The 25,613-nt window shown below is 46.4% G+C and overlaps 1 protein-coding gene across 1 annotated transcript in view; it reads right to left on the reverse strand.

The window, feature by feature from the left end:
* The window catches only part of LOC124712449 (ubiquitin carboxyl-terminal hydrolase 2-like), a 253,015-nt gene that overhangs the window by 109,201 nt on the left and 118,201 nt on the right, over positions 1-25,613 (reverse strand). Inside the window, 3 exon segments of the mRNA XM_047242744.1 lie at positions 3,320-3,512; positions 3,687-3,895; positions 3,995-4,325. Of these exon segments, the coding sequence (XP_047098700.1) occupies positions 3,320-3,512; positions 3,687-3,895; positions 3,995-4,325 (733 nt within the window).

The following is a 25,613-nucleotide window of genomic DNA, read 5'->3' on the forward strand; positions in this document are numbered from 1 at the left end:
CACGGTTACCGTGACCACCTCGGTGGTCTCCTGACGTGCTTTAGCTGTGAGGAGTCGCTTATATTTTATCACTGCCAATCACTGAGCATGACGTAAGGTCATACTTTTAAAGGTGGAAGTTATACACACGGACAGCCATTTGCACGTCCAGTCCAATCACCAGGCAATGCTGAACAACTCAGTTATACGACGATTGGCTATCCGAGAGCAGCGCCAAAGCGATGCTCAAAACATAAGATTTAAGCTCATAACGCTGCGTAAAATGTTCGCGGCCCATGGCTACAGCAGTAAATGACTCCAAACAACCGTGACAAGAAACGTAGGGGAGCGAGATAGGTAACCAGCGCGCTCACCTTTCGTTAATACTGTCAACTGACCGCATCGATAAACTACTTCGCCCGGCCGGTATGCATCCTGTCTACCACAGCAGCCGAAAGATTCAGTATTCAGTTGTGTACGAGGTGGAATGTCAGTGTGGAGAAGAACATCGGCGAGACCGGCAGGCGGACAGCAACGCGCAAACGAGGAGGCCGGCGCCACACTCGTCTGGCGCAGCACACCGAGTCTGCAGTGGCCGAACGCCGACGAGGATGCCTAATTTAAAGAAGCCCGCGTACTCGTCGACCAGCCGGTCTTGTCGAAACGCGAGAGAAGCCGTAGCAATAATGAAACACGCTAGCGACGCTGACAGAGAGGACGGATACGCAGTTGCCCCCTGGTGGCTGCCAAGGCACAGAGACCGGGAGGCCGCACCAGCGGCACGTGACCCGGGGGAGAATACCTCACACACTCAACGAATGCCATCCTGAAACACCAACACTTCACTGACTTTTGGAAGGCGGCCAAGGTCCTGATGTTCAGGAAGCCAGGGAAAGACCACTGCCTCCCACAAAATTACCGACCCATCAGTCTCCTGTGTTCGCTCAGCAAGATTGTTGAGAAGGTAATATTAAAACGTATCACAAGGCACTGCATCGCCAATGACACCCTAAGACCGGAGCAATTCGGCTTTAGGAATCACCACTCGTCAACACAACAACTCCTCCACATAGTCGAACATATAACACACGGCTACAACATGAACAAAGCCACAGGGGCCGTGTTCCTGGACATCGACAAGGCTTTCGACCGTCTCTGGCACAACGGACTCGTACGCAAACTAAGCGAAGCTGGTTTCCTGGACGGACTCGTACGTCTCATACACTCATATCTCACGAACAGGTGTTTCAACACTAACGTGCAGGATAAACAATCAACACAACATGGTATCCAAGCTGGAGTACCCCAAGGAAGCATCCTAGGGCCCATCTTGTTTAACCTGTACATTAATGACTTCCCAGCAACACAAAACACGACGTTAGCCATCTACGTGGATGACACCGCCATCCTTGTACAAGATTGGAAACCGTCGAACATCAATTCACGAATACAGACAGCACTCAGAACAGCTGAGCCTTGGTTGGAGCGATGGCGTAGTAAAGTAAACGTCGACAAGTGCGAAGCAGTTCTGTTCACACGCAGACCGAAACTACTGCGCAAACATCAACACTGTAGACCGATAACACTACATACACGCCCAATACGTTTCCGAGAGAAAGTCAGATACCTAGGTGTTTGGCTGGACCAGAAACTTACATGGGGGGACCACATCGAATACATTGCGAACCGAGCGCACGCGAGGCTCAAACAGCTCTACCCAATGCTCAACAGGGAAAGCACACTGAATAGGAGGGTGTCGAGGTCCATATACATGACACTGATTAGACCTCTGATGACGTACGCAGCTCCCGTCTGGGGATATGCAGCTCCTACGCGACTGCGCCGCCTGCAGATCATACAGAACAAAGTGGTACGAATCATTAGCAACGCTCCACGGTACACACGCACCGTGGATCTTCACCATGAATACCGCCTTGATACCCTCAAGGAAGTATTCAAAAAACACGCCACACGACTATACAGGAACTCGAGACACTGTAACAATCCTTTCATCCTGGGAAACTACGATCACAACCACAGGTGGAAGCACAAGCGGCCAAAGACACTGCCAGCTAGGGCATAGCCACCTATGGTAAACTAACATACGCAAACAGCGACAAACGTCGGCAAGCCCCCGCATATCAGCAACACTGACTGGCAACTACCAGCTGCTATTAGAGCCAACCAACAGGCCACAGCAGGGACACCGACGAGCTCGCCCACAGACGCACAAACAATCTGCCAACATTCCCTCACACTGTGCATCCGGTATATGACCTATCGGACACAAGATCGATAACAAACCTAACTGTTGCAGGTTGCTGACGCTGAACGAGGACCCTGTACCAGCACCCAGCGCCAGCCGCCGAGCAGCACAAACGCACAACGTCAAGGTATCGACATGCATGATACCCACTACTAACAAAGCCTATCCTTACACAACCTATCGCAGGCAGCACTACATCCACTACTGCTCTTACCACCCGACCTAACTATCGCAGAGGTTTTTTTCCTTGGCTCTTGCCTTGGCACTTTTTTTCCTCTGCCCTTTAAACCGCTACCCTTCGTTCGATTTCGACCCAATCTATCTCCAGATGAGCGCGTATTAATGGTTAACCTTAACCAGACGTAACCAAACATCGGAGTACCCACATCCTGCGACACTTTAGTGAACACTAACCCTTATGCAGAGATGGCAGTAGACCTATTGTGTTGGCCATCATGCCGGTGTGGGCGTGGAGGGGCTCCACCTCTATCCTCGGGCGCTAACGGGGAGTAGCCGCCTGCGTCCAGTAGTAGACCCACACCTCATCCGCCAACGAGCACCACCCATAGCAAACAATGCAAGAAGCGCTAGACAACAGCTGATTACCACTCCGTGCACTATTGCAACCTACTGTAGTAACGTTGGCGCTCTTTGCACATCGAGTGACCAGTCACAACAAAGACCATTTAGAACTATGACGTAACGTCACGCTCAGTGAGAGGCGATGACAAAATACAAGCGACTGTTCACAGTTAAATCTCATCAGTAAACCTTGAACGAGGTCACTGTAACAGTGGCCGAAATGTTTGGTTGTCCAGTATAGCTTTTTTTTTCTTTTTTTTTTTATTTACATGATGACGTGGTGCGATACTCGGGAAACATTTATATCGCCTGACTGTGGCCGCGGAAGCCCACGCAGTTACATTAGCAATCTGTCGCAGTGTTCCGCTATACAGTGAGGGCAGCTCTCGCCGGTGACTGGGCGTAGTGAGAGGAGAGGGGAGGGGAGCAGGGCGAGGTCGGGGCCGACAGAGAGGAGCGCCCGTGGCCCGGGCGGGTCCCGGCCGCACTTACCGGCTGGCTGTCGAAGCGGGCGGCGGAGCCCGCGGAGGAGGCGGAGGCCGCCTGGGACGGGGGCCGGCGGCGCACCGTGCCCAGGCGGGCCGCCCCCGCGACCACGCGGTCCCGCGCCTCCTCGTCGGAGCTCTCCTCATCGCTCGAGTCCGCCCTGCTCTTTGCCTTTGCGACCCGCGACGGGGACGCGCCGCTGCCGTCGGCCGCTGCCGCAGCCGCCACCGCCGCCGCCGGCCGCTCCCCGTCGCCTTCGTCGCCGTCGTCGGGCCCCGGCGTGACGAGAATGCGCCTGCGGACTCTAGTACCGTTCTGCTGGATCACGCTCACCGTGGGGGCGGGCGCGGCCGCGGCCGGCGGTGCGCCCTGCGGGGGCGGCGACGGCGACGCCGACACCGAGTCCAGGCGGCGCCGCACCTCCGACACGGGGGCGGGCTCGTCGCCACCGCCGCTCGCCGCCCCCGCCGCCGCCGCCGCCGCCGCCACCCCCGTGGGCGCGGGGCCCGCGCCGGCCGCGGCCGCCGCCTCGTCGTCCGACGACGCCGAGGAAGAGGACGCGGACGAGGAAGAGGCCGGGGACTGCTCGCGGCCAATTACCTCTGTCCGCGTGGCCGCGACGGCCGGCGTGTAGCGCTGCGCGGTGGTCGAGGCGGCGGTGGCGCGCGGCGGCCGCTCGGCGAGGTAGGCGGACGGCGAGTACTTGTTGTACAGGTCCTGGACGGCGTCGAGCGCGGCCGCCGTCGAGCTGCGCGGCGCGCGCCCGCCCGAGACGCCGGCCGACGAGCCGGCAGAGGCCGACGCCGAGGGGGCGGCGGAGTCGGCGCGCGACCGGCTGGACGCCCGCGAGTAGGCGGTCTCGCGCGCCTCGCTGCGCTCGCGCGACGACGACGACGAGAGGCTGAAGCTGGAGCCAGAGGCGGAGCTGTAGCGCGACGAGGCGCCAAGCCCGGAGTCCGCCTCCGACAGGCTCAGGTGCCGCCGGCCGTACGCCGCCACCGACGACGTCGAGCTGCAACAGCCACACGCGACGCGCTACTGACACCAGTTCCACAGTGGCGTGCCGCCGACCGTGCCCTTACACCTAGTTCATACTACAACGCAGAAATACGACCGCACGGGATAGCCGCGCGGTCTATGGCGCCTTGCCACGGTTCGCCCCCCCCCCCCCCCCCCCGGAGGTTTGAGTGCACGCGCGCCGTAAATTAGTTTAAGTAGTGTGAAAGCCTAGGGACCGATGACCTCAGCAGTTTGGCCCCATAAGAACCTCAAGAGAAAAAAAGAAAAAAGATGCCACGGTAATAATGATTGACGTTGCCAGGGCATTCGATAACCTCTGGAACGTTTCAAATGTTAAGGCTTCTGGAGGTACCGGAATCACCGTACAGCAGTTTCCTAGATAACTATAGACCGGGACGTCTTATCGCAGACGGGCAGCCGGAAACTAATCAAAAGAATTACCGAAGGCTGTCCTCGAGGGTCCAGCTGCGACCCCACCGTCTAGGATATAACAATCGAACCACTCCTGCAGTTTCTAGATGGAAATGACAGGTCGGACGAAATTGTCGCCTACACACATGACCCATTACTTGCAGTCAGTGTAAGCGACAGAATTCAGCCAGAAGAGAAAACCAGTGGAATACTACAAACTATTACAGAGTGGTGCCACAACAACTGACGTAGGATAGTCAGAAACAAAACGACATACACAATACCAAAATGATCACCGCATAGAAATCCTTCGGTTAAAATAGGGGACAGAAACATCAAAAGAGCACATGCTACGTGCCATCTTGGGGTACACATGGATGAGAAATTGAATTTCCACGTAATGCTAACAACAGACAAAGCAGAAAAATACTACATAACCTGCTGAGGCTAAATCTGAAACAGTACAGGCTACTTCTACCAGCCATACGGACCTACCACTGTGCGCTCTTCCAATCAGTACTCAGCTTTGCAACTAGCACGTGGGCATACAGGCTGAACCTGGTCATCGACACAGCAACAGTTCAGACGAGGGCAGAGAAGTGTCCTACCGAGGCTATCTGGAGCCTTCGCCACAACCTCTGTGGAGGCACTGTATGTGGCACTCGGAATATGCCTCATGGATGTCACGATAAAATACAAAGCTGCAAGGTTAAATATGGGGACACTGGATAAGGTACACACAATAACTGGTGTACGAGTACACACGATGTCACCTTAAAAGATGGAGTTTGGATACGTGGTAAGGTGAGTAGCATGTGAGAGGCAAAGCAGACTGTACGACTTACTCCCTCACATAAGGGAGCGATTGAGGAAGAAACGTATCGATTATAGCCACAATATGGCACATTTCTTAACTGGGCGCGGTCCTTATCCCACGCACTAAACTGCGCGAGTCTGAGACAGAGACCTGCGTGTACGTGTTGGGAAGAAGGTTCCCCAGAACACACTTTCTTCTTCTGCGAGCAATACGCGAAGAACAGAAATACACTACACTTAGACTGCACACACACGGACATACACAACAACAAAAGACGATGAGCAATGGACACAACTAAATGCACTAACAAACAGTATTTCGAAAACTACACATGAAGAGTACCTGCGGACACGACATAACAGACATGCCTATATGCAACGTAACAACAATTCTCCAGAAGCTGGATAGCGACATCTACAGTAACAGAGAAAACAGTGAACAGGAGCAGGAGCAAGACGACATGCAGCAGCAAATAAGACACCTACAATTAGGAATCAGACATAGCATGCGCCAAAATGCACTGGCAAATTTTACATATCAGTCAAATAATAGTTAAGAATAGCGAATACTGGAGTAAATGCAGTGTAAGGTGCTGGCAATCGAGATAAGAAAGCACCTAATATTGTAAACGGATGAGTACCTAAAGTTAATGCATAGGATTAGCAATATCATTTCTCTACTATTAATTAAACTTTTTCGTTGTGACTAGCAGTCAATAGCTCGAAGAAACCATTCCGAGGTATTCACCGAAAGTAACAATCGGCGATGACACTAACAAATCTCTCTTGTATCCTATCACTTCCCGTGTGGAGTTTGCTGGTCTCCCATCGGGCGCCTCCCCAGGTGGCGGATAGGGGAATGCTCACCAGATATGGTGGGTACCGGGGAAATAAAATACCCGGGGTGGACCAAAACTATCAACTGCTGCCTTGTAGTATGATATTGGCTTATCAAAGGCTAAAGGAAGAAAACCTTGAGTAAAAATTACCTGGTCCTCCAGGTTGGGGGTTGTGCAGTGGGCCAGCTCCTCACTCACATAAAAACATAAAAATGCTAAAAAACCTAATAATATGCCTCGGAAAAATTGGAACTTTGGACGACGAACTGGCAATGAGAAACGGAAAATTATGTTTGGATGCTGGAATGTGCAAGGTATTTCCACTAAAATACATTTACTCCCCGCAGAACTTGACATGTTCAACATGGATGTTGTCGTACTCTCTGAAACAAAGAAGAAAGGCCAAGGAGAAGAAGAACTGGATAATTATGTACATATCTGGAGTGGGGTATCAAAAGCAGTAAGAGCCAAAGCAGGAGTCTCCATTATGATAAAAAAATCATGGAAAGAAAGAATCACAAATTGGACATTCATCAATCAACGTATAATAACTGTTGAAATGACATTATTTGCTAGGGAAGTTGTGATTATTGGCGTATATGCACCCACGAACGACACAAAAGATAAGGAGAAAGATACATTTTGGGACACCCTCAGGGAGACTATTGAAAAAATCCCAAGAAGAAAGGAACTGATTATCATGGGAGATCTGAATGGAAGGGTAGGAATTAGAGAATCTTGTAGAATAGTAGGAAAACATGGAGAGGACGAATATAATGACAATGGAGAACGATTGATTGCAATTTGTGAACAATTTGACCTAAAAATTACCAACACATTTTTCAAACATAAGGACATTCATAAATATACTTGGCAACAGAACACCAAAGAACTTCGTTCTATAATAGATTATATTATCATTAGGCAAACAAGTAGTTTCAAGGCAGTAGACGTCAGATCTTATAGAGGAGCCCAGTGTGGATCAGACCACTATCTAGTTAAAATGAAGTCTTTCTGGCCATGGAAGAATGCAAGGAGTGATACAAGTAACATAAATAAAACGAACCAGACTGAGAAAGATGAAAATTTACCTTTTAATATTGACAGCCTACAAGACGAAAGTATCAGAACACTCTTTGCGGCCAGGATGGAAAGGAAACTGGTTGAATCATTTGAAGGAAGAACAGAGGAAATATATGACTATATAAAAGCTAATGTGAAAATCATAGCAACAGAGGTGTTGGGTAAAAAAGATAGCAACCACAACCGTGCAGCAGAGTGGTGGCCAGAGGAACTAGAGGTCCTCATTAGAGAAAAACGAAATGCGTTCCTTCAGTGGTTGAATGATAAAACAGAAGAAACAAGGTCAATATACAAGGAAAAGAAGAAAGAAGTGACGAAAAAAATAAGGATGGCAAAAAATGAAGCATGGGAAAGAACATGTGCCAAGGTGAATAACAAATTAGGATTTGGGAGAGCAAAAGAAGCATGGTCAGTATTGAAAGGGCTTCGACAGGATACAAAAAGCAAAACTAATCTCCAACTGATAACACAAAAGGAATGGGAAGAGTATTCCCAAAAATTATTAAATGAGGACAGAGAAGAATATCTAGAAGACGGAACAGGGGAAGATAAAGGACATGAAGATGATGAGATCCACATTTTAGAAAGTGAAGTACTTCAGGCGTTGAGAACAGGAAAGAATGGTAAATCACCGGGACCAGGCAATATCAATCAGGAGTGTCTGAAATATGGTGGTGACAAAATGGTGAAACTGATAACACAGCTCTTCAACAAAATGATACATGGAGATTCAATACCCAACGAAATGAAGCTAGGTTACATTAATACAATATTTAAGAAAGGGGATCGCAAAATTTGTTCAAACTATCGAGGAATTTGTGTTACAAACACATTAATGAGAATTTTTGCGAAAGTAATTAAAAACAAACTGGAAAAAAATTTTAGAACCCAAGAAGAACAATGTGGATTCACGGCTGGGAGATCATGTGTAGACCATATTTTCACATTACGACAGATTTTGGAAAAACATAAGGAAAAATCAAGAAGTATAGGATTAATTTTCATAGATCTAGAAAAAGCGTATGATACTGTTCCAAGAAAATTACTTTGGAGAGCACTACATATGGCAAACATAAACCCTTCCTTGATTAAAATAATACGACAGATGTATAAAGATAACATTTGCCAAGTGAAAGTTGGTAATAAACTTTCACAGAAATTTAGAACAAGCAAAGGCCTTTTACAGGGCTGTCCCATGTCACCATCATTATTTAAAATCTATATAGATATTAGCCTTAGAACATGGTCTCGTAAATGTAATAGTATGGGATTAGAAATAAGAGATGGAGTTTACCTACATCATTTATTATTTGCTGATGATCAAGTAGTCGTAGCACAAGATGGGGAGGATGCTAACTATATGTGCAATCAACTAGCAATAGCATACAAAACTTGGGGTTTGAAGATTAATTACCAAAAAACAGAATACTTGACTAATGATTCAGATGAGCTTTACATTGAAGGAAAGAAAATGAAAAAGATAAACACTTTCTGTTATTTGGGATCCATTTTAGAAATCGAGGGAAAATCAGACTCAGAAATCAATAAAAGAATTAGTAGCGGACGGAGGGTCATTGGGATGCTTAACTCAGTCTTATGGAGCAGGTATGTAATGAGCAGAACTAAACAATTAATATACAAATCCATATTAGAGAGTGTGGTTCTGTATGGAACGGAGACCTGGACAATTAACATGAAGCACATTAAAAAATTACAAGCTCTAGAGATGGACTTTTGAAGATGATCGGCAAGAATCTCCAGGAAAGAAAAGATAAGGAACACCGAAGTAATAAGGAGAATGGAAATAAAAGAAAGAATATACGACGTAATGGATAGGAAGAAATTACAGTGGTACGGGCATGTACGACGAATGGAGGAAGCCAGAATACCAAAATTGATACTGGAGTGGGAACCGGAAGGGAGAAGAAGAAGAGGACGACCTGTGACCACCCGGCTCCAAAATGTACAGCACGCAGTCAGGGGAATGGGCGCAGATGAAGAGGACACACAAGATCGAAACACCTGGAGAAATATTTTGAGAGTATAGTTTAAGAACGTTTATTGTTTGTATTGTCATTTCCAGGTAAATTATTATGTTGGAGATAAGCCTCTGTAATGAGGAAAAGCTCAAAATAATAATAAAATCCTATCACTTTTCACAATCTTCTTAAAACTACAAAATTTTATTTGTATATCAACTTCAAATTATCGTTGTTTTAAAAAAGCGTTATTCTTTGTCAAATGCTGCAGAGAAAAAAAATTAGAAAAAGTGACATACTAAAACCGAATCAGCGGTGAGCCATTCAGTTTCAGAAAAAGTAGTACAGAAACAGTTTCTGTTAACAGATTGGCTCTACCGTCAATAATGAACAGATTCACATTCACTAGTTGACGTTGGAACTTCCTTAACGGTAGTTTTCAACGGAAGCAAATTTGTGGGATACTTTGTTCTGTTTTCACAATTTACGCCAAAGTTCTCATAATTGCCAAAAACATACTCACGAAGTTCTTTAATCGTGTCTGTTCAACTGAAAGCGAAGTGCAAATGACTCATCATCGTTTTTCTCTAAATTCTACCGTACCACATCTCAAAATCTGGGGTTCTGATTTTTTTCCTTCACAATTATGGATACGGAGTACTGGCGCACACCGCCACAAGTCAAGCATTGCGTATCAGCAAACCCCCGATTCTTTAAAGAATCCAACCCCTGTGGATAAAACAGCTTCAGACGTCTGAGTACTTTAGAAATGAGTTAATCACTTAAATATTTAAGGTCACTGTCCCGTCTGAATCACCACAGATCTGGATATTACGCCATTTAACCAGTCAGCCAAATGTAGACCACGATAAGTCCCTTTGAAAATCTGTCACGTGCTGACAACGTTGTACTCACCCCGGACTTATCCCCGTCTCACTTCTTCATCTTTAGGTCAAATGGCTCTGAGCACTACGGGACTTAACTGCTGAGGTCATAAGCCCCCTAGAACTTAGAAAAACTTAAACCTGACTGACCTAAGGACATCACACACATCCCTGCCCGAGGCAGCATTCGAACCTGCGACCGTAGCGGTCGCGCGGTTCCAGGCTGAAGTACCTAGAACCGCTCGGCCACACCAGCCGGCTCTTCATCTTTCACAAGATTAAATCAAGATGAAGGGAGAAAGATTTGATACAAAGAGGGAGACTCGAGCGGATTAACAGCGTGTACTAAACAGCCTAGCAAAGAAACACTTTCAGGATTCATTCAAAAAGTGATAGAAACCTTGCTATCGTGTATTCGATCACAAAGGGAGTGTGAAAAGTTTGTGTCAGAAAGATTAAATCTAAGACTGGATGTAGTGGAGGAGGACTGTAGTGCAATGAGTTATACAGTTTCCTGAAACAGCCAGTTACGGAAGCGCGGAGGAGGCGTTAGGAAGTGAAAGGCAGAGAAGAGAAAGAACTGAATGGACGATCATGGAGTTGTTGGAGGTGAACGAGGAAAAGAAGAAACTATATAATATACGATTAAGCTCTGGGAGTGAACAGGACTGGAATATGTACACGATATCTAAAATGAGGTTAAGACATTAATAACAAAGTGTAAGGAAGAGGAATGGGAAAGATTATGTGGGGAAACAGAATATTCACTTGGATATAGAAGATCGGCATAGGCATGGAGAATGATAAGGAAGATGAAAATGGCTAGGAATCCCGCACCCAATGCAGCCTATAACTACCGGGCAGTGGAAAAAGTACTTTGGAGAACCTCTCATAGAAAAAAGAAGAAACAACGTGATAGGAGTCTACAACAAATGTTGCACGTTAGGTAATATACAATCTATACTAAACGAAGAGGTAAAAGAGATGCTGAAAAATGCAAGAAATGGAAAGACAAATGGGCCGAGATACGGTGTGATTGAGTTGTGGAAATATGGGCCCTTCAAATGGTGACACTTACATGTAAATTATTCAGCTGGATTGTGGAGGGAGTCAAAATACCAAAGGACTGGTATCATACATATGTGATATCTACAAAAAAGGAAACAAGAGGCACCCAAACAACTATAGGGGAATTAGTGGTATAGCTACTGTCAGCAGATGTTGTAGCGATGTACTGAAAAACAGGTTGGAGAATGAAGTAGAGGAAAAGATGCGAGAGGAACAGGCACGTTTTGCAGTTGGACGATCTTGTATGGATCATATTTTTAGCCTTGGACAAATAAGTAAGAAGGAGTACTTGAGAGTCGGGAAATAAACCTTATATTTGTGGATTTATAAAAAGAGTATAAATCTGCCCCATCAACGGACTATTGGAAGCGATGGAGTATATAGGTGATATCCCTAATTCAAAGACTATACCAACCGCACGCAGCAGTTAAATTAGGGAGAAAGTTGAGTGAAACATTCGACAGGACTTACACAGGACTTCAGTATGTCCCCGACCATGTTTAAAAATATATATAGTATATAATGGAATGGTGGAATCAGTCATGCGGATGCATGGGATTTCCTTTCCAGTAAGGCACTATCTACTCAATACTATATGACGAAGATCAGGTACTGATAGGACAAAGTAGAGAGGATGCCAAGTTTATGATAAAGAAGTTAATGGTAGCATTTGAACGAGGCGGGTTAGCAATAAATATGAGCAAAACAGAATATCTAGTAGTGGGAGGATATGGAAGTGTTATAGTACTGCCGTAAGGATCTATTAAAGCTATAAAGCAGTTTAAATACTCTAGTTCGATTTACGATTCCTATGGAAGCTGTGAGGCAGATGTGGAATGCAGCATCCAGCAGACAAAATGGGCAATTAAAATGCTAAATAGGGTTCTGTGTCGCCTGAAAATATCAAACGAAACAAAGAAGAGTATTTTGCAAACAGTAGTGAAAAGTATAATAGCATACAATGCAGAAGGATGGATCGGGGGGGGGGGGGGGGGGGGGTACGGCGGTGGAAGAGAAGCAGGCTATAGGCAGTAGAGATGGATGGAACAAGGGGGGCAAACCGGATATTCAGAACAGTGCGGAAAAGAAATGAGGAAATTAGGGAGATAATGGATGTGGAACAACCAGTTGTGCAAAGATTAGAGAACACACATCTTCAATGGTACGTCCATGCACGACGAATGGAGCAAAGGGCGATAGATAAAAGCAATCTTGGAATGATCGCCGCCAGGAAGGACGAAGTGCAGACGACCGAAATTAACATCGAGGGCGGGAGTAATTGGAATAATGGGGAAGAGAGATCTGAAAGAGGAAGGGGTGCCACGATCGTGAAGCTGGGGAATGGGAATACATAGCAGTTACCTAAGAGTGGAGAAACCGTTAAAAGTGAGTAAGGAGACTGATTTAAAGGTGGTGGTACAGAATAACATGTTGCTAATTTTTAATCGATAATTGTCGAGAACTTTTCGATGACACCTCGTAAACTTTGAGGATGTCTCGAATAAAACGCTATATGTGTCCGCAGCGGAATGCAGGCGGTTGTTTGGGACGTTAAAACTGAATGCCTCAGACTCACCAGGACTCTAACTCTGAACTCCAACGCTTTTGTTCGACTTGTGTCGAGTTAGAAGGGCAACGGTAGAAGCGATGTTGCGAGGGCGGGTCGGGAGTTGACCACCGATAGCTCAATTGCTAACAGCACTGACTGCAAAAGATACGAGTTTGAAGGTAAGTTTTTAACAGTCAGGAAATTTCACCATTTTTATTGGAAATTTGTGGTAAGGTCTTATGGGACAAACATGCTGAGGTCATCGGTCCCTAAGCTTACGCACTTCTTAATCTTACTTACAATAACTTACACTAAGGACAACACACACACCCATGCCCGAGGGAGGACTCGAACCTCCGACGGGACAGCCGCGCGGACCGTGAGAAGACGCCCAAGACCGCGCGGCACCATTTTTGTTCTTTACTGTTTGCCATACTGGTTACTGTACTCAAACCGTGGCTTCCCTCGTAAATCCTCAACCCCAAGAAATTCCCAATTAAGAAATGAACTGAGTCTTGACCCCTCAGCACACGTCCTATGCACAAGTCAAGTAGGTGTTCCCTTTTTTTCGCAAATGAGCTTGTGCTATTCTCCTAACATCTACAATCCAACAACACTCAACATCTTGATCAAAATGACACTTCCGAACATTCGACAAACTGTAGCTACAATATACTAAAGGAAAATGGTACGTCCCAGTGACACTAAACCGCACCGCCCCCCCCCCCCCCCCCCCCCCCGCTCAAGTCGAATGTGATGACACTAAAGTCCATTCAGAACATTCAAGTCTAGAAAAGATTTCGTTCGTAAGTGCAGCGCTACTGACACTGTGGTTGCAATTAATGAGATTAGCGATAAACTTAACATCAAAATTGGGGACTACGAAGAGAAGGAATTCTGCAACACCGGAAACAAAATAACACGTGATGTTCGAAGCAAGGGGAACGTATTGTAGAAGACTGACTACCAAAAACAAACATCATTCTTAATTTAAGGAAGATAGTTCCAGAATGTGCTGTTGGAGCACAGAATTGAATGGAAGTGACTGTAAAACGAGATGTGGCTTTGAAGAAAGATGCTGAAAATTATGTGTACTTACAAGACAAGAACTGATGAGGTTCTTTTTTGGGTCAATGGACGTATGCGGGAGCTGTCAGGGCTAAAAAAAAACATATCGGGAAAGACAGCAACTGGAATATATCCAACGAATAATTGATGAAATTACGTGCAAGAGTTACTCTGAGACGAAGAGGTCGGCACAAGTAAGGAAATAGTTTTGGGATACATCAAACCAGTGAGATATCTGATGACACGAGGAATAAGAACAAGGCACTGCGCACCGCAAAGCTCTAACACGCACTTAACACAGGGGTGGGCAACTATTCCAGCTCGAGAAGCACTTTGTGATAGCGGAGGACCTTTTAAAATAACGGGATTCACTGCTTAACTCTGCACTTCAGAAAAAGTCTATCCTTCATTAAACATACAACATTCATCGCTTATTCTAAGTTTTTCCGAAGGGTTCCTTATTTCACGAAAGTTGCAAATCTATACTTTTCCCGTTGCACAGAGAGAATGGAAATGAACCATGTCAACCGAAAAATCACTGCGCATCGTACAGTTTGCGCAAGCCACACAGACACTGGGCGTGGTGGCCGATGAGGGCGACCGTAAATTAGAAACGCCTTTACAGTCGCTGCCATCACTGAAAGCTTCGAGTGTGAACTCGTTTGGCGCGAATTGTAACTACACTGCGCATGCGTCTTAACATGGCCGCCCTAGCGCACAGGAAGGAATTCTCGGTTCGAGGCGGATTTTTCTTACTGTCTTGGCGGGGCTCACAAGAACCCTTTGCGAGTCGCACGTGACTCGCAGGCCGTTATTTGCCCGCCTCTGCCTCATCCTGCAGCAGAAGGCCTTTCTGATACGTCTAGAAGCCACGAATTCCACTACCACAGAATGTGCTAGCGGGGGAAGCCGTGGAAGTGCGGATCGATGTTCGCCAAAGGCTGTTAGAGCAAAAGTTTATACTCCGACATACAGCGACATCATGTCCTCTTCGAGAAAACAAACGTCGGTCGCTCTGTGAACGTTTTCTCTCCCGGAAGGCAACGCGAAAGTGTTCATACGGAGTGCCTTGGAAAAAGCTGGAGCACACAATGCGAGCCTGAGGGCATTAAAAAGTTTGTAGTATTCACTGCTCTAACACGAAATAATAACACGCACAACATTTTCGATAAAGGCGTCTTGTTAAAGACAAAGAGATAGCAGGTTCCCTGCGACATCAGAGAACGACTGGTCTGCTTATCAAACGACGGTCGTAAACTGAGACCACTTATGGCACGATTTTCTAAATTAAAAATATCCTTTGTAGCGAAACTGTACTGTGCCATAGTATTATCACCACAGCCCCCTTTAAACGGTTATACTCTCCAGGAAAGTACAAGCTAGTGCACTCGTACACCAACTGCATCCAGATCCTGTTTACACGAGTTGACCGCTCTGTGAAACATAAGCACCATTGGTCGTGCTGGAGTGTTTGCTGTTCCTCAATTACTTTTACAAAGCCCACGAAAGTTAACGAAAAAAAAAAGAAAAAGAAGTCGGCATCTCTTATGCCCAAGAGAGTGAATCACGTAAGGTCGCACGACACGTGGGTGGGAGACCCCGAGGGATACGCTGAACTGCCTAACTGCAAAGTCTTTCCTGCTTCGCTCAGGTTGACACCCTTCCTTCGCTAATGGTACAGCGATGACACGAAACATTACGAACGCCTGCTTAATAATGCGTTTGTCTGCTTTTGCAACGTAATGTTGCATGGCTTGGATTCGCCAAATCCTCGGTATGTTTCCACAGGTATGAGGCACCACATGACTACGCACAATTCCGGTTAATTATTGTTCACCGTTTAACGAGCGCGGAGCTGGCATTGGATAGCATCGACCGTGTGTTCTATCGGGTTCAGATCAGTCGAATTCGTTGACGAACACATAAACGTGAGTTGACTATCATGCTCTTCGCTATTCTGGTCTTCTGACACAAGGTTTTCTTTCTCTTTTCATTAATTGGCTTTCGGGACGTCCCCATACAGCCATCTCAGCAGTGGCAGATACGACAGTGTGTTGCAACAACTCATAACATTCAAGAAGTGCCAAGCCATACCCTGATACGAAGTTACATAAGCTTAGACATGCCATATGACGCCATGCAGGCGATTTTTGTGACGTTTATGACGATACGAACGTGAGGACAACACGACACACAGTCCCGACCGAAGAAAATCTCCAACCCCGCCAGGAATCGAACCCGGGACCTTTCGGTTATCAATCTGTCGCGCTGACCCTGCGTCTATCGAGGCGGACCTTGTGACACGGCGTTTATCCGGCTGGAAGGTGCTATTGCCGTCAGGGAAGGCATCAAGCATGAAGGGATTAAGTGCTGCGCGATAATGTTCACGTAGTCCACAGCTGTTACGGTGCCTACCACATGTTCCACAGAACCGCAGGTGAATCTCTCCCTTAGGATAATACTGAGCACACCAGCGTGCGTCTGTGGTGGTACGCATGTTTCGTCTCCATGACGGCGTGTCCGAACATGACCATCGACCTTGTGTGACGAGAGATGTGATTCATCCGACTAGGGAACACGTTTCTTTTGATCCGCGGTCCAATGTCGATGATCCCGTGCCCACTAAATTCGTAACTGACGGTGTCGCTGGAGCAACGTGGAAAAGCGTATGAGTGGGGCTGCCGGGAAGCCCGATGTTAAACGATATTCTCTGATCGGTGTGACCCGAAACGCTTACGGTTGGCTTCTCCAGCACTGTACTGTGTCGTCAGATCTGCCACAGTCGTCTGTCCTGATATACAGAGCGGGAAAGCCTCCGACCTCTACACTGTGCGTGACCGCTACGGTCCCAGGTTCGAATCCTGCCTCGGGCATGGATGTGTGTGATGTCCTTAGGTTAGTTAGGTTTAAGTAGTTCAAAGTTATAGGGAACTGATGACCTCAGTAGTTAAGTCCCATAGTGCTCAGAGCCATTTGAACCATTTTTTTTTTTTTCTACGCTGTGCGATGAGGTGTGGAAGCCTATGCGTGGCTCCACCGCCTTTCAGCCACATTCTATATTTGTTCACAATAATGGCCGTTACCGCGTCATTCAACCACATTCTGTACTTGTTCACAATAATGGCTGTTATTGAGTTGCTCCCTCACAGGCGCCGGGCCAAAACAATCTATCTTTTATCAACGTCACTCGTGTCAGTGGGTTTCCCTACTTTAGGCCCGTATCGTCGCTAGAACGATTCCCCCTTAGTCTCTACTTGGCTTATGTATTTTCCTTAGAGCGTCACTAGCCCGGAACGCCGCCAGGAGGCATTCAGCCTTGCGATCGGCAGTGGCCGCAGTGCTTTGGCTCGTCACTATAGCTGTTGTGTCGAAAGTGTAGGTGACTGGCGGGTCCACATGGAGTTCTATTGTTCGTGAAGAAACATACTGTGGTGGTGGTGGTGGTGGTCGTAGTCATGGACGCAGCGACATAAGAGGACGGGTAAACCAGTTCTGGAAACCATCCACAACCGAACAATTAATCTCACTGCATTAGACACAGTAGAAAAGTTTCAAATTTGGCCCTGGACATAGACGTAAAGTCTGATGATCACGAACTTTACGCCAAAACTACGCTTCCATTGCGGATCAAATACTGGTGATCAAACTAGCGAGACCAGCATATTCTAGAAGTTGGTAAATGGAATTTCGAAACACACTTCATACACAGAGGTTGGACAAAGGTACGTCAACACCACGAGAAATGCATGCTGGGACATAAATGCAGATGCCAGACTAAATTCCAACGTGGGTAAATTGTCGCTGTTCATATGATAGCAGCTTCCGTAAACAGGTCGCCGATGTGTTTGGTGTCTCAAGAGCCACCGTAACGCATACTGCATACAACGAAAGCGGAAAAACACCTTCCGCTAGCTAAGTAACAATGTGGGCGAAGGCGGCTCAAATGGCTCTGAGCACTATGGGACTTAACTTCTAAGGTCATCAGTCCCCTAGAACTTAGAACTACTTAAACCTAACTAACCTAAGGACATCACACACATCCATGCCCGAGGCAGGATTCGAACCTGCGACCGTAGCGGTTGCGCGGTTCCAGACTGTAGCGCCTAGAACCGCTCGCCCACCATGACCGGCGACGAAGGTGGATGGTCACTGAAGATGACTGGTGAAAAATGAGGAGACGACATCTGCAAAAGTCACTGTAGAACTGAGTCTCGCACTAGCGGATCCTGTCAGCACCAAAACAACACGAAGAGCTCCATAAGCTGAGAACTGTAGGGCCAGTTGGAATTCCAAACCACACACCAGTGATGCAAATAACCGCAACAGGAAAATGCGGCGCCGAAGCCATAAAACCTTGATTACGGAACAAGGGAAGAAAATCGTATGGTCGGATGAGTCTTATTTCAAACTACGGGGGTCACTCCAAAAGAAATGCACACTATTTTTTAAAAAATCCATCTTTTATTCTACATGTCTGAAAGTTTTACAGTGTGTAGATACATCCTTTAGGAACAATATTTTCATTTCTCCACGTAATTTCCATCCCTCTCAATTGCCTTACGCCATCTTGGAACCAGCGCCTGTATACCCGCACGATAAAATTCTGGATCAACCTGTTGGAGACACTGTTTGGCAGCATGCTCAAGGGAGTCATCATCTTCAAACCTTCTTCCACGAAGAGTGTCTTTCAGTTTGCCATAGAGATGATAGTCATATGGAGCCAGGTCAGGACTGTAAGGCGGGTGTTTTCAGTGATGTCCATCCGAGTTTTGTGACCGCTTCCATGGTTTTTTGACTGACATGTGACCGTGCATTGTCGTGCAACAGCAAAACATGCTGCTTTTGCCGATGTGGTCGAACACGACTTAGTCGAGCTTGAAATTTCTTCAGTGTCGTCAGATATGCATCAGAATTTATGGTGGTTCCATTTGGCACGATGTCCACAAGCAATAGTCCTTCGGAATCGAAAAACACCGTAGTCATAACTTTTCCAGCAAAAGGTGTCATTTTGAATTTTTTTTTTCTTGGGTGAATTTGCATGATCCCACTCCATTGATTGCCTCTTCGTCTATGGTGAAAAATGATGGAGCCATGTCTCATCACCTGTCACAATTCTTCCAAGAAATTCATCTCCACCATTGTCGTACAGTTCCAAAAGTTCGCTGCATACCGTTTTTCTTGTTTCTTTGTGAGCCACTGTCAACATCCTGGGAACGCATCTGGCACGAACCTCTTTTAACGCCAATACTTTCAGTATTCTGCAAACACTTCCTTCCCTGTATCCCAACGTAGCGTGACAATTCGTTCACTGTGATGCGTCTGTCAGCAGTCACCAATTCATAAACTCTCTGCACATTGTCTGGAGTGTGTGCAGTACGAGGCCTGCCGCTGCGAAGACAATTCTCAATATTGCCGTGCCCGCTTTCATCACGTAACCTGCTTGCCCACCGACTAACTCTATTGCGATCGAGAGCAGCATCTCCATACATCTTTTTCAACATCTTGTGGATGTTTCCCACTGTCTCGTTTTCACAGCACAGAAATTCTATGACAGCACGTTGCTTCTGACGAACGTCAAGTTGTAGTAGCCACCTTGAATACATGCTGTGACGGCGCCACTCACGGGAACAGGTGGAATTAAGTTTGAAAACAAGCGGGAAGGATGTATCTACACACTGTAAAACTTTCACACATGCAGAATGAAAACTGTATTTTTACAAAAATGGTGTGCATTTATTTTAGAGTGACCCTCGTATTTTCAGCTTCTGACGAAGTTTACGTTCCGAATGCGAAATATGGCGAGGGTTCGGTGACGATTTGCGCAGACAGGTCGTGATATTCCATGGGCCCCACGGTTACCCAGCGCATTACTGGCAAGGATTTTGTGAGGTTTGGGCAGGTCAAGTCCATTTCAGGGTACAGTGTTTGTTCCCCCGTGGTGATGCTGTGTTCCAAGACGATACAGCTCGTGTCGTCCAGGATTGGTTTTGTCAGCACCAGATCTCAAAATTATTGAGCCTTTGTGGTCTGTTGTCGAGAGAAGGGTGCGTGGTCGGTGTCCATCTCCATCATCGTTACCGGAACTTTCCACTAATTTGCTGGAAGAGTGCAGAACAATACGGGATCCGTATTTATCTGTTCCGAGTCGATTGGAAGCTGTTCTGAATGCCGACCGGATTCCCTACACCGCTTTGAGCACGATAATGTGTGGTGGTTTTGCCGTTTCCACGCTTTCTTCAGCCCCTGTACGTCACAGCGAGACGTGCGCCGGGAGAGAGCTGCTGAACCCAATTGTGTGTGTGTCGACACCAGCGAGCATGACACAGGTGTCTGCACGCTTTCGTAAGTGCGAGGCTTGCGATACGACACGAAATGCGGGTACCTGCGACTGCTGACGCGCGGAGAAACGAACCACCGCAACGAACAAACGGTAGGACGCTGCTAAGCGACATGTACATCACAAATGCCGCACTTCCGGCAGTCCCTTACCGACGTACCTTATCCAACATAACTTTTGTCTTCCGGTTAATTTGTGGCGTGTTCGCATATACAAAGAAAATACGCAGGGAAATATTAATGCAGGTTTTTTTAATAGGGGAATACACACCTATTCAATACATCTTCTATTTATTTATTCCTGTTTCATCAAGACTTATCCTAGTGACACCAGTTTTGACATTACGTCAAAAGTCCGTTGTTGTACAACTCACGATCATGAGGTTGTTTGTGGCAGGATAACATAAAGCAAAAACAAATCAAGTTGTATGAATATACGACCAACTAAAGAAAGATTACTGAATACCATATATCTACCAATCACTTACTTCTATTATAGACACTTTCAAAGTTTCGTTTAGAAGAGGCTTCGAGTGCTGCGACCAACTTTTTATCAATCGTGACCTAGAGGACTACAGCAAATCTAACCCACTCAGCTGTTACGTGCCTCAGCACTATTCCAGTGGTAGAGATTAGCAGTCTCCAGCCCATCGTCTTTGCATGCTCCAATGATGAATGGGACGGAAAGAAACGTTCAAGCATGGTGTAATAGCGCATACCATCTGCTTTACACTTCTACAGTGATTCGCAAAGTACAGATGCAGATGTGCCACTGCAGCTGTAGTTCTAAAACTAAATCTAATCCAAAGTCGCAACTACAAACGACTGCGACAAACATGTACTGGCAACCTTCACCTACACATAGACATATTATTTAACGTCTGCCAGCTACGTTAAGGAAATGTCACTTACTTATAATATACTCCTGACGCGTAATTTCTTTCGTACAGATGCCTTCTCAAAAATCGTTTGGTATTGACATCAGTTCACGCATATTCTTTGGAACTAACCACGAGACAATAATCTTTTAATTCGTTAGGATTAATCATATTCAGACGCGTCGAAGGCTAGGACTTGACGTCCCGTTAACGCCAAGGTCTTTAGCGAATGGGTAAAAGAATGAATTAAACGAATACTGAATTTTAAATACGTCATTCTCTGAAATGATTTGCGCAAATCACAGGAAACCAACTCAGGAAGGTAGGATAAGTGCCCACAGTAAAAACCGAAATGTGGACAGTCCTTAAATCGAATTACCCGCAGCTGCCGCCAGTAACAGTCGCTACTGACGCAACCACTCTGTCAAAAGAAACTGTGGTGTTTAAACTGTACTGGTGGACTGTATTCCACAAGTGTGTGTGTGTGTGTGTGTGTGTGTGTGTGTGTGTGTGTGTGTCGGTCACTACTCGTTTCTGCTGCTATGCTTAGTTCACGGGTTGCGTAGTATACCGTAGACTGCTTGTGCGGTAGTAGCTGTTTTGGTTGGTTCTCTCTCTCTCTCTCTCTCTCTCTCTCTTTCTGTGTGTGTGTGTGTGTGTGTGTGTGTGTGTGTGTGTGTGTGTGAGTGGTCGTCGCCACATCGTGATGGTCACAAGGAAACCATATGTCTCTTTCGCATCAATGTATCTTTCAACGGAAAAGAATTCGAGATTTTTCGATAATCTTCTCGAGCTTTGGTCACTATTCAAGAATATTAAGGAGTGTTTTCGGCTGTTCTAGAATATTCTCGAAAGTTCTAGACTACAGCTTGAAAACAGCACATATCGCACAGATCCGCATTCTGGCAGACTCGTCTTAAGTGACGAGTTGTAGCTTGCAGTAAAGACAGCCGGCCGGTGTGGCCGTGCGGTTCTAGGCGCTTCAGTCTGGAACCGCGTGGCCGCTACGGTCGCAGGTTCGAATCCTGCCTCGGGCATGGATGTGTGTGATGTCCTTAGGTTAGTTAGGTAAGTAGTTCTAAGTTCTAGGAGACTGATGACCATAGATGTTAAGTCCCATAGCGCTCAGAGTCATTTGAACCATTTTTTTGACATCACACACATCCATGCCCGAGGCAGGATTCGAACCTGCGACCGTAGCAGTCGCACGGTTCCGGACTGCGCGCCTAGAACCGCGAGACCACCGCGGCCGGCTGTCATAAGTGGAGTCCCTGCGTTACAATGATGGTGCCCTGATCATTTTAATCATACAAGTTTTCATCAGACGAACTGAGGGTACAGAGATTCATGACTGTTTCTAAGACACTTCTTTTTCTGCGCTATAAGCAAAAATAAGTGAATGAAGACTGAAGCTTGTGGGCATGATCTACGCACGAAAAATTGAAGAATCCGCAAATCAGCACTGTTGTGGAAACCAACGGATGGATACAAAAGTAAGAACACGTCGTAGCACCTGGAAATTAACTTTTGTAAAGGTCTTCAATGCGCGGACAGGAACTGGGAAAATGCTGAAAAACTGGCAGCTGATCGAATTTGCTGAAGGAGACTTGTTGCCCGGTATTCTATCTAGCATTAAAGGGACGAAGTCTACGTCTCTCGTGGTCTAAATGGTCTCCTCTCCTGTATCGGGTGCTTGCTTGTGCCCAGTGGTCACACATGTTGGCCTATTATTAGTCAGCTTAGGAATATTACAGTGAGAAACCGCGTTGGGAAAGAGAACGTCGCCTTTGACGATTTGCCAAGTATCAATGCCAGAGGAAAGATGCGTCAAGTCGATCGCTACTGCGTCATTCCAGTACAAGAAGTGCCGCAAAGGGCGGAGAAATTGATTTTATCATTATTTATTTGACACCTGAGTAGTACCATAAACATATACTTGCAGTCTTATACACGTCGACTTAAAATGTAAAAAAAAAATAGTTGCATAATATTAACAGGTGACTTCCACTTCAGTTACAAGGAACATAACAGGCGGTACATTCTGAAGTCGTCCCCCCCCCCCCCCCCCCCCCTGCCACCGAACCATGGACTTGGGACTTTGGTGTAGTGGGTTGCGTGCCTCAATAGTACAGATAGTCGTACCGTAGGTGCAAGCACAACGCCGAGTCGAAACAAAGCTCCTGTAGTATGCGACATTCTGTCAGACCTGCTGATAGCCTTGGCAGAGTCGGCCATGACTGAAACATTCCATCTGGTGTGCAAGATACACGAGACAGGAAATACCCTCATACTTCAAGAAGAGAGTAGTAATTCCAGTTCCAAAGCAAAGAAAGCAGGTGCTGACAAATAGGAATGTTACTGAACATTCAGTTTAGTAAGTCATGGTTGCAAAATATTAACACGAATTGCTGATAGAAGAATGGAAAAACGGGTAGAAAACGACCTCGAGGATGACCATTTTGGATTCCGGAGAAATGTAGGAACACGCGAGGCGATCCTACGCTTACGGTATTTGTAGACTTATAGAAAGATTTGACAGTGTTGACGGTAACAGTGTCTTTGAAATTCTGAAGCTAACAGGGGTAAAATAAAAGGAGCGAAAGGCTATTTACAACCTGTGCAGAAACCAGACGGCAGTTATAAGAGTCGAGGGGCACGGAAGGGAAGCAATGGTTGAGAAGAGAGTGAGACAGGGTTGTAGCCTATTCGCGATGTTATTCAGTCTGCGCATTGAGCAAGCAGCAAAGGGAACCAAAGAAAAATTTGGAGTAGGAATTAAAGTTGAGGGAGAAGAAATAAAAAGTTTGAGCTTTCCAGATGACTTTGTAATTCTATCACAGCAAAGACTTGGAACAGCAGGTGAACAGAATTGACATTGTCTTGAAAGGAGGATATAGGATGATCATCAACAAGGGCAAAACACGGATAATGGAATGTAGTCGAATTAAATCAAGTAATGGTGAAGGAATCAGATTAGGAAACGAGACACTAAAGGTAGTTTATGAGTTTTGCGATCTCGGCAGCAAAATAACTGATGATGGCCAAAGTAGAGAGGGTATAAAAACTAGACTGGCAACGGTAACAAAATTGTGCCTGAGGAAGAGAAATGTGAAAACATATAATACAGATTTGTTACGAAGCCTCTTCTGAAGGTATTTGCCTGGGGTATAGCCATGTACGGAAGTGAAACATTGACGATAAACACCTTAGACACGAAGAGAATAGTGGGTCTTTAAATGCTGTAGATTTGATGAGCAGATCGCGTAACTAATGAGAAGGTAGTGAACAAAATTGGGGAGAAAATAAATCTGTGGCAAACTTGACTAAAAGGGAGATTGGTGGGTAGGACACTTTCTGAGACATCAAGGGATCACGAATTTAATATTGGAGGAAAGTGTGGGGGACGACAGTCGTAGGGGAGTGGGGGGGGGGGGGGGGCAGAAATGAATACTATAAGTACATTCTGAAGGATAGAAGCTGCAGTAGTTATTCGGAGATGAAGAGACTTGCACAGGATAGAGCAGCATGGAGAGCTGCATCGAACAACTCCTTGTACTGAAGACCACAGCAACAACATTTTGAAGTCTTTTACCGAAGTCGACAAACGGCATGCAGTGTTGAACAGACGCTGTAGCAGTTGTCTTTTAGTACCATTATCTGTTCGGACAGCTAAAGGAGATGTGGCTGGCATCCTCATCGTTACTGCAGTCGCATAATTGGGCTGCCAGCAATCCACTACGACGCCGGTGTTCCCAGCAGCAGCCTAGTGCCTTTGACCTTCTGGAGCACTGATATGCCAACGCATCATTTCGTCACAGTGCCTGCCATTGTGCTTGACTGACTGCTGCCATTCTGCTCTCCTCTTCCCACCGACCACTGATTTGTGGAGGCTCAGTACGCCCGCGGCTGGTACTCTCGTACGTCAGCTCGCCCGCTGTTTCGCTTCCAGGAAGGTCGCAGTAAGCTTTCACCCAGTGGCAGGGGACGGTTCTGGCAGGGGCCTCCTGCAGGTGACGTCACCGACTTGGCAGGCGACCCGCTGTGGCTGCTGTGCACCAGCGCACGCCGCCTACGCAGAGTTCAAAAGCGCTTCCCAAGCGAGGGCTGCACGAACTGTCACTAACAGATTTTACTTCCAAGATGGAGTGTCTTCCAAGCTCTACATCTCAATCTCCTGCCCAGACGACAATTACGACGAGTAGCAAAGCGTACTCCACGCACCGCAACACAATCCTCCTCCCCCCTCCCCTCCCCCCACCCGCCTTTACTGTTCTTCTCCTGAGAGAAAAGCCTTTTATTGAAGCTCTAAACGACCTCGAATTATCTGTGATCATTCTCCAATGTATACCTGAACGCGATGTACCGTTTT

Source organism: Schistocerca piceifrons, chromosome 8 (assembly GCF_021461385.2).
Source record: "Schistocerca piceifrons isolate TAMUIC-IGC-003096 chromosome 8, iqSchPice1.1, whole genome shotgun sequence".
Classification (NCBI taxonomy): Eukaryota; Metazoa; Arthropoda; class Insecta; order Orthoptera; family Acrididae; genus Schistocerca; species Schistocerca piceifrons.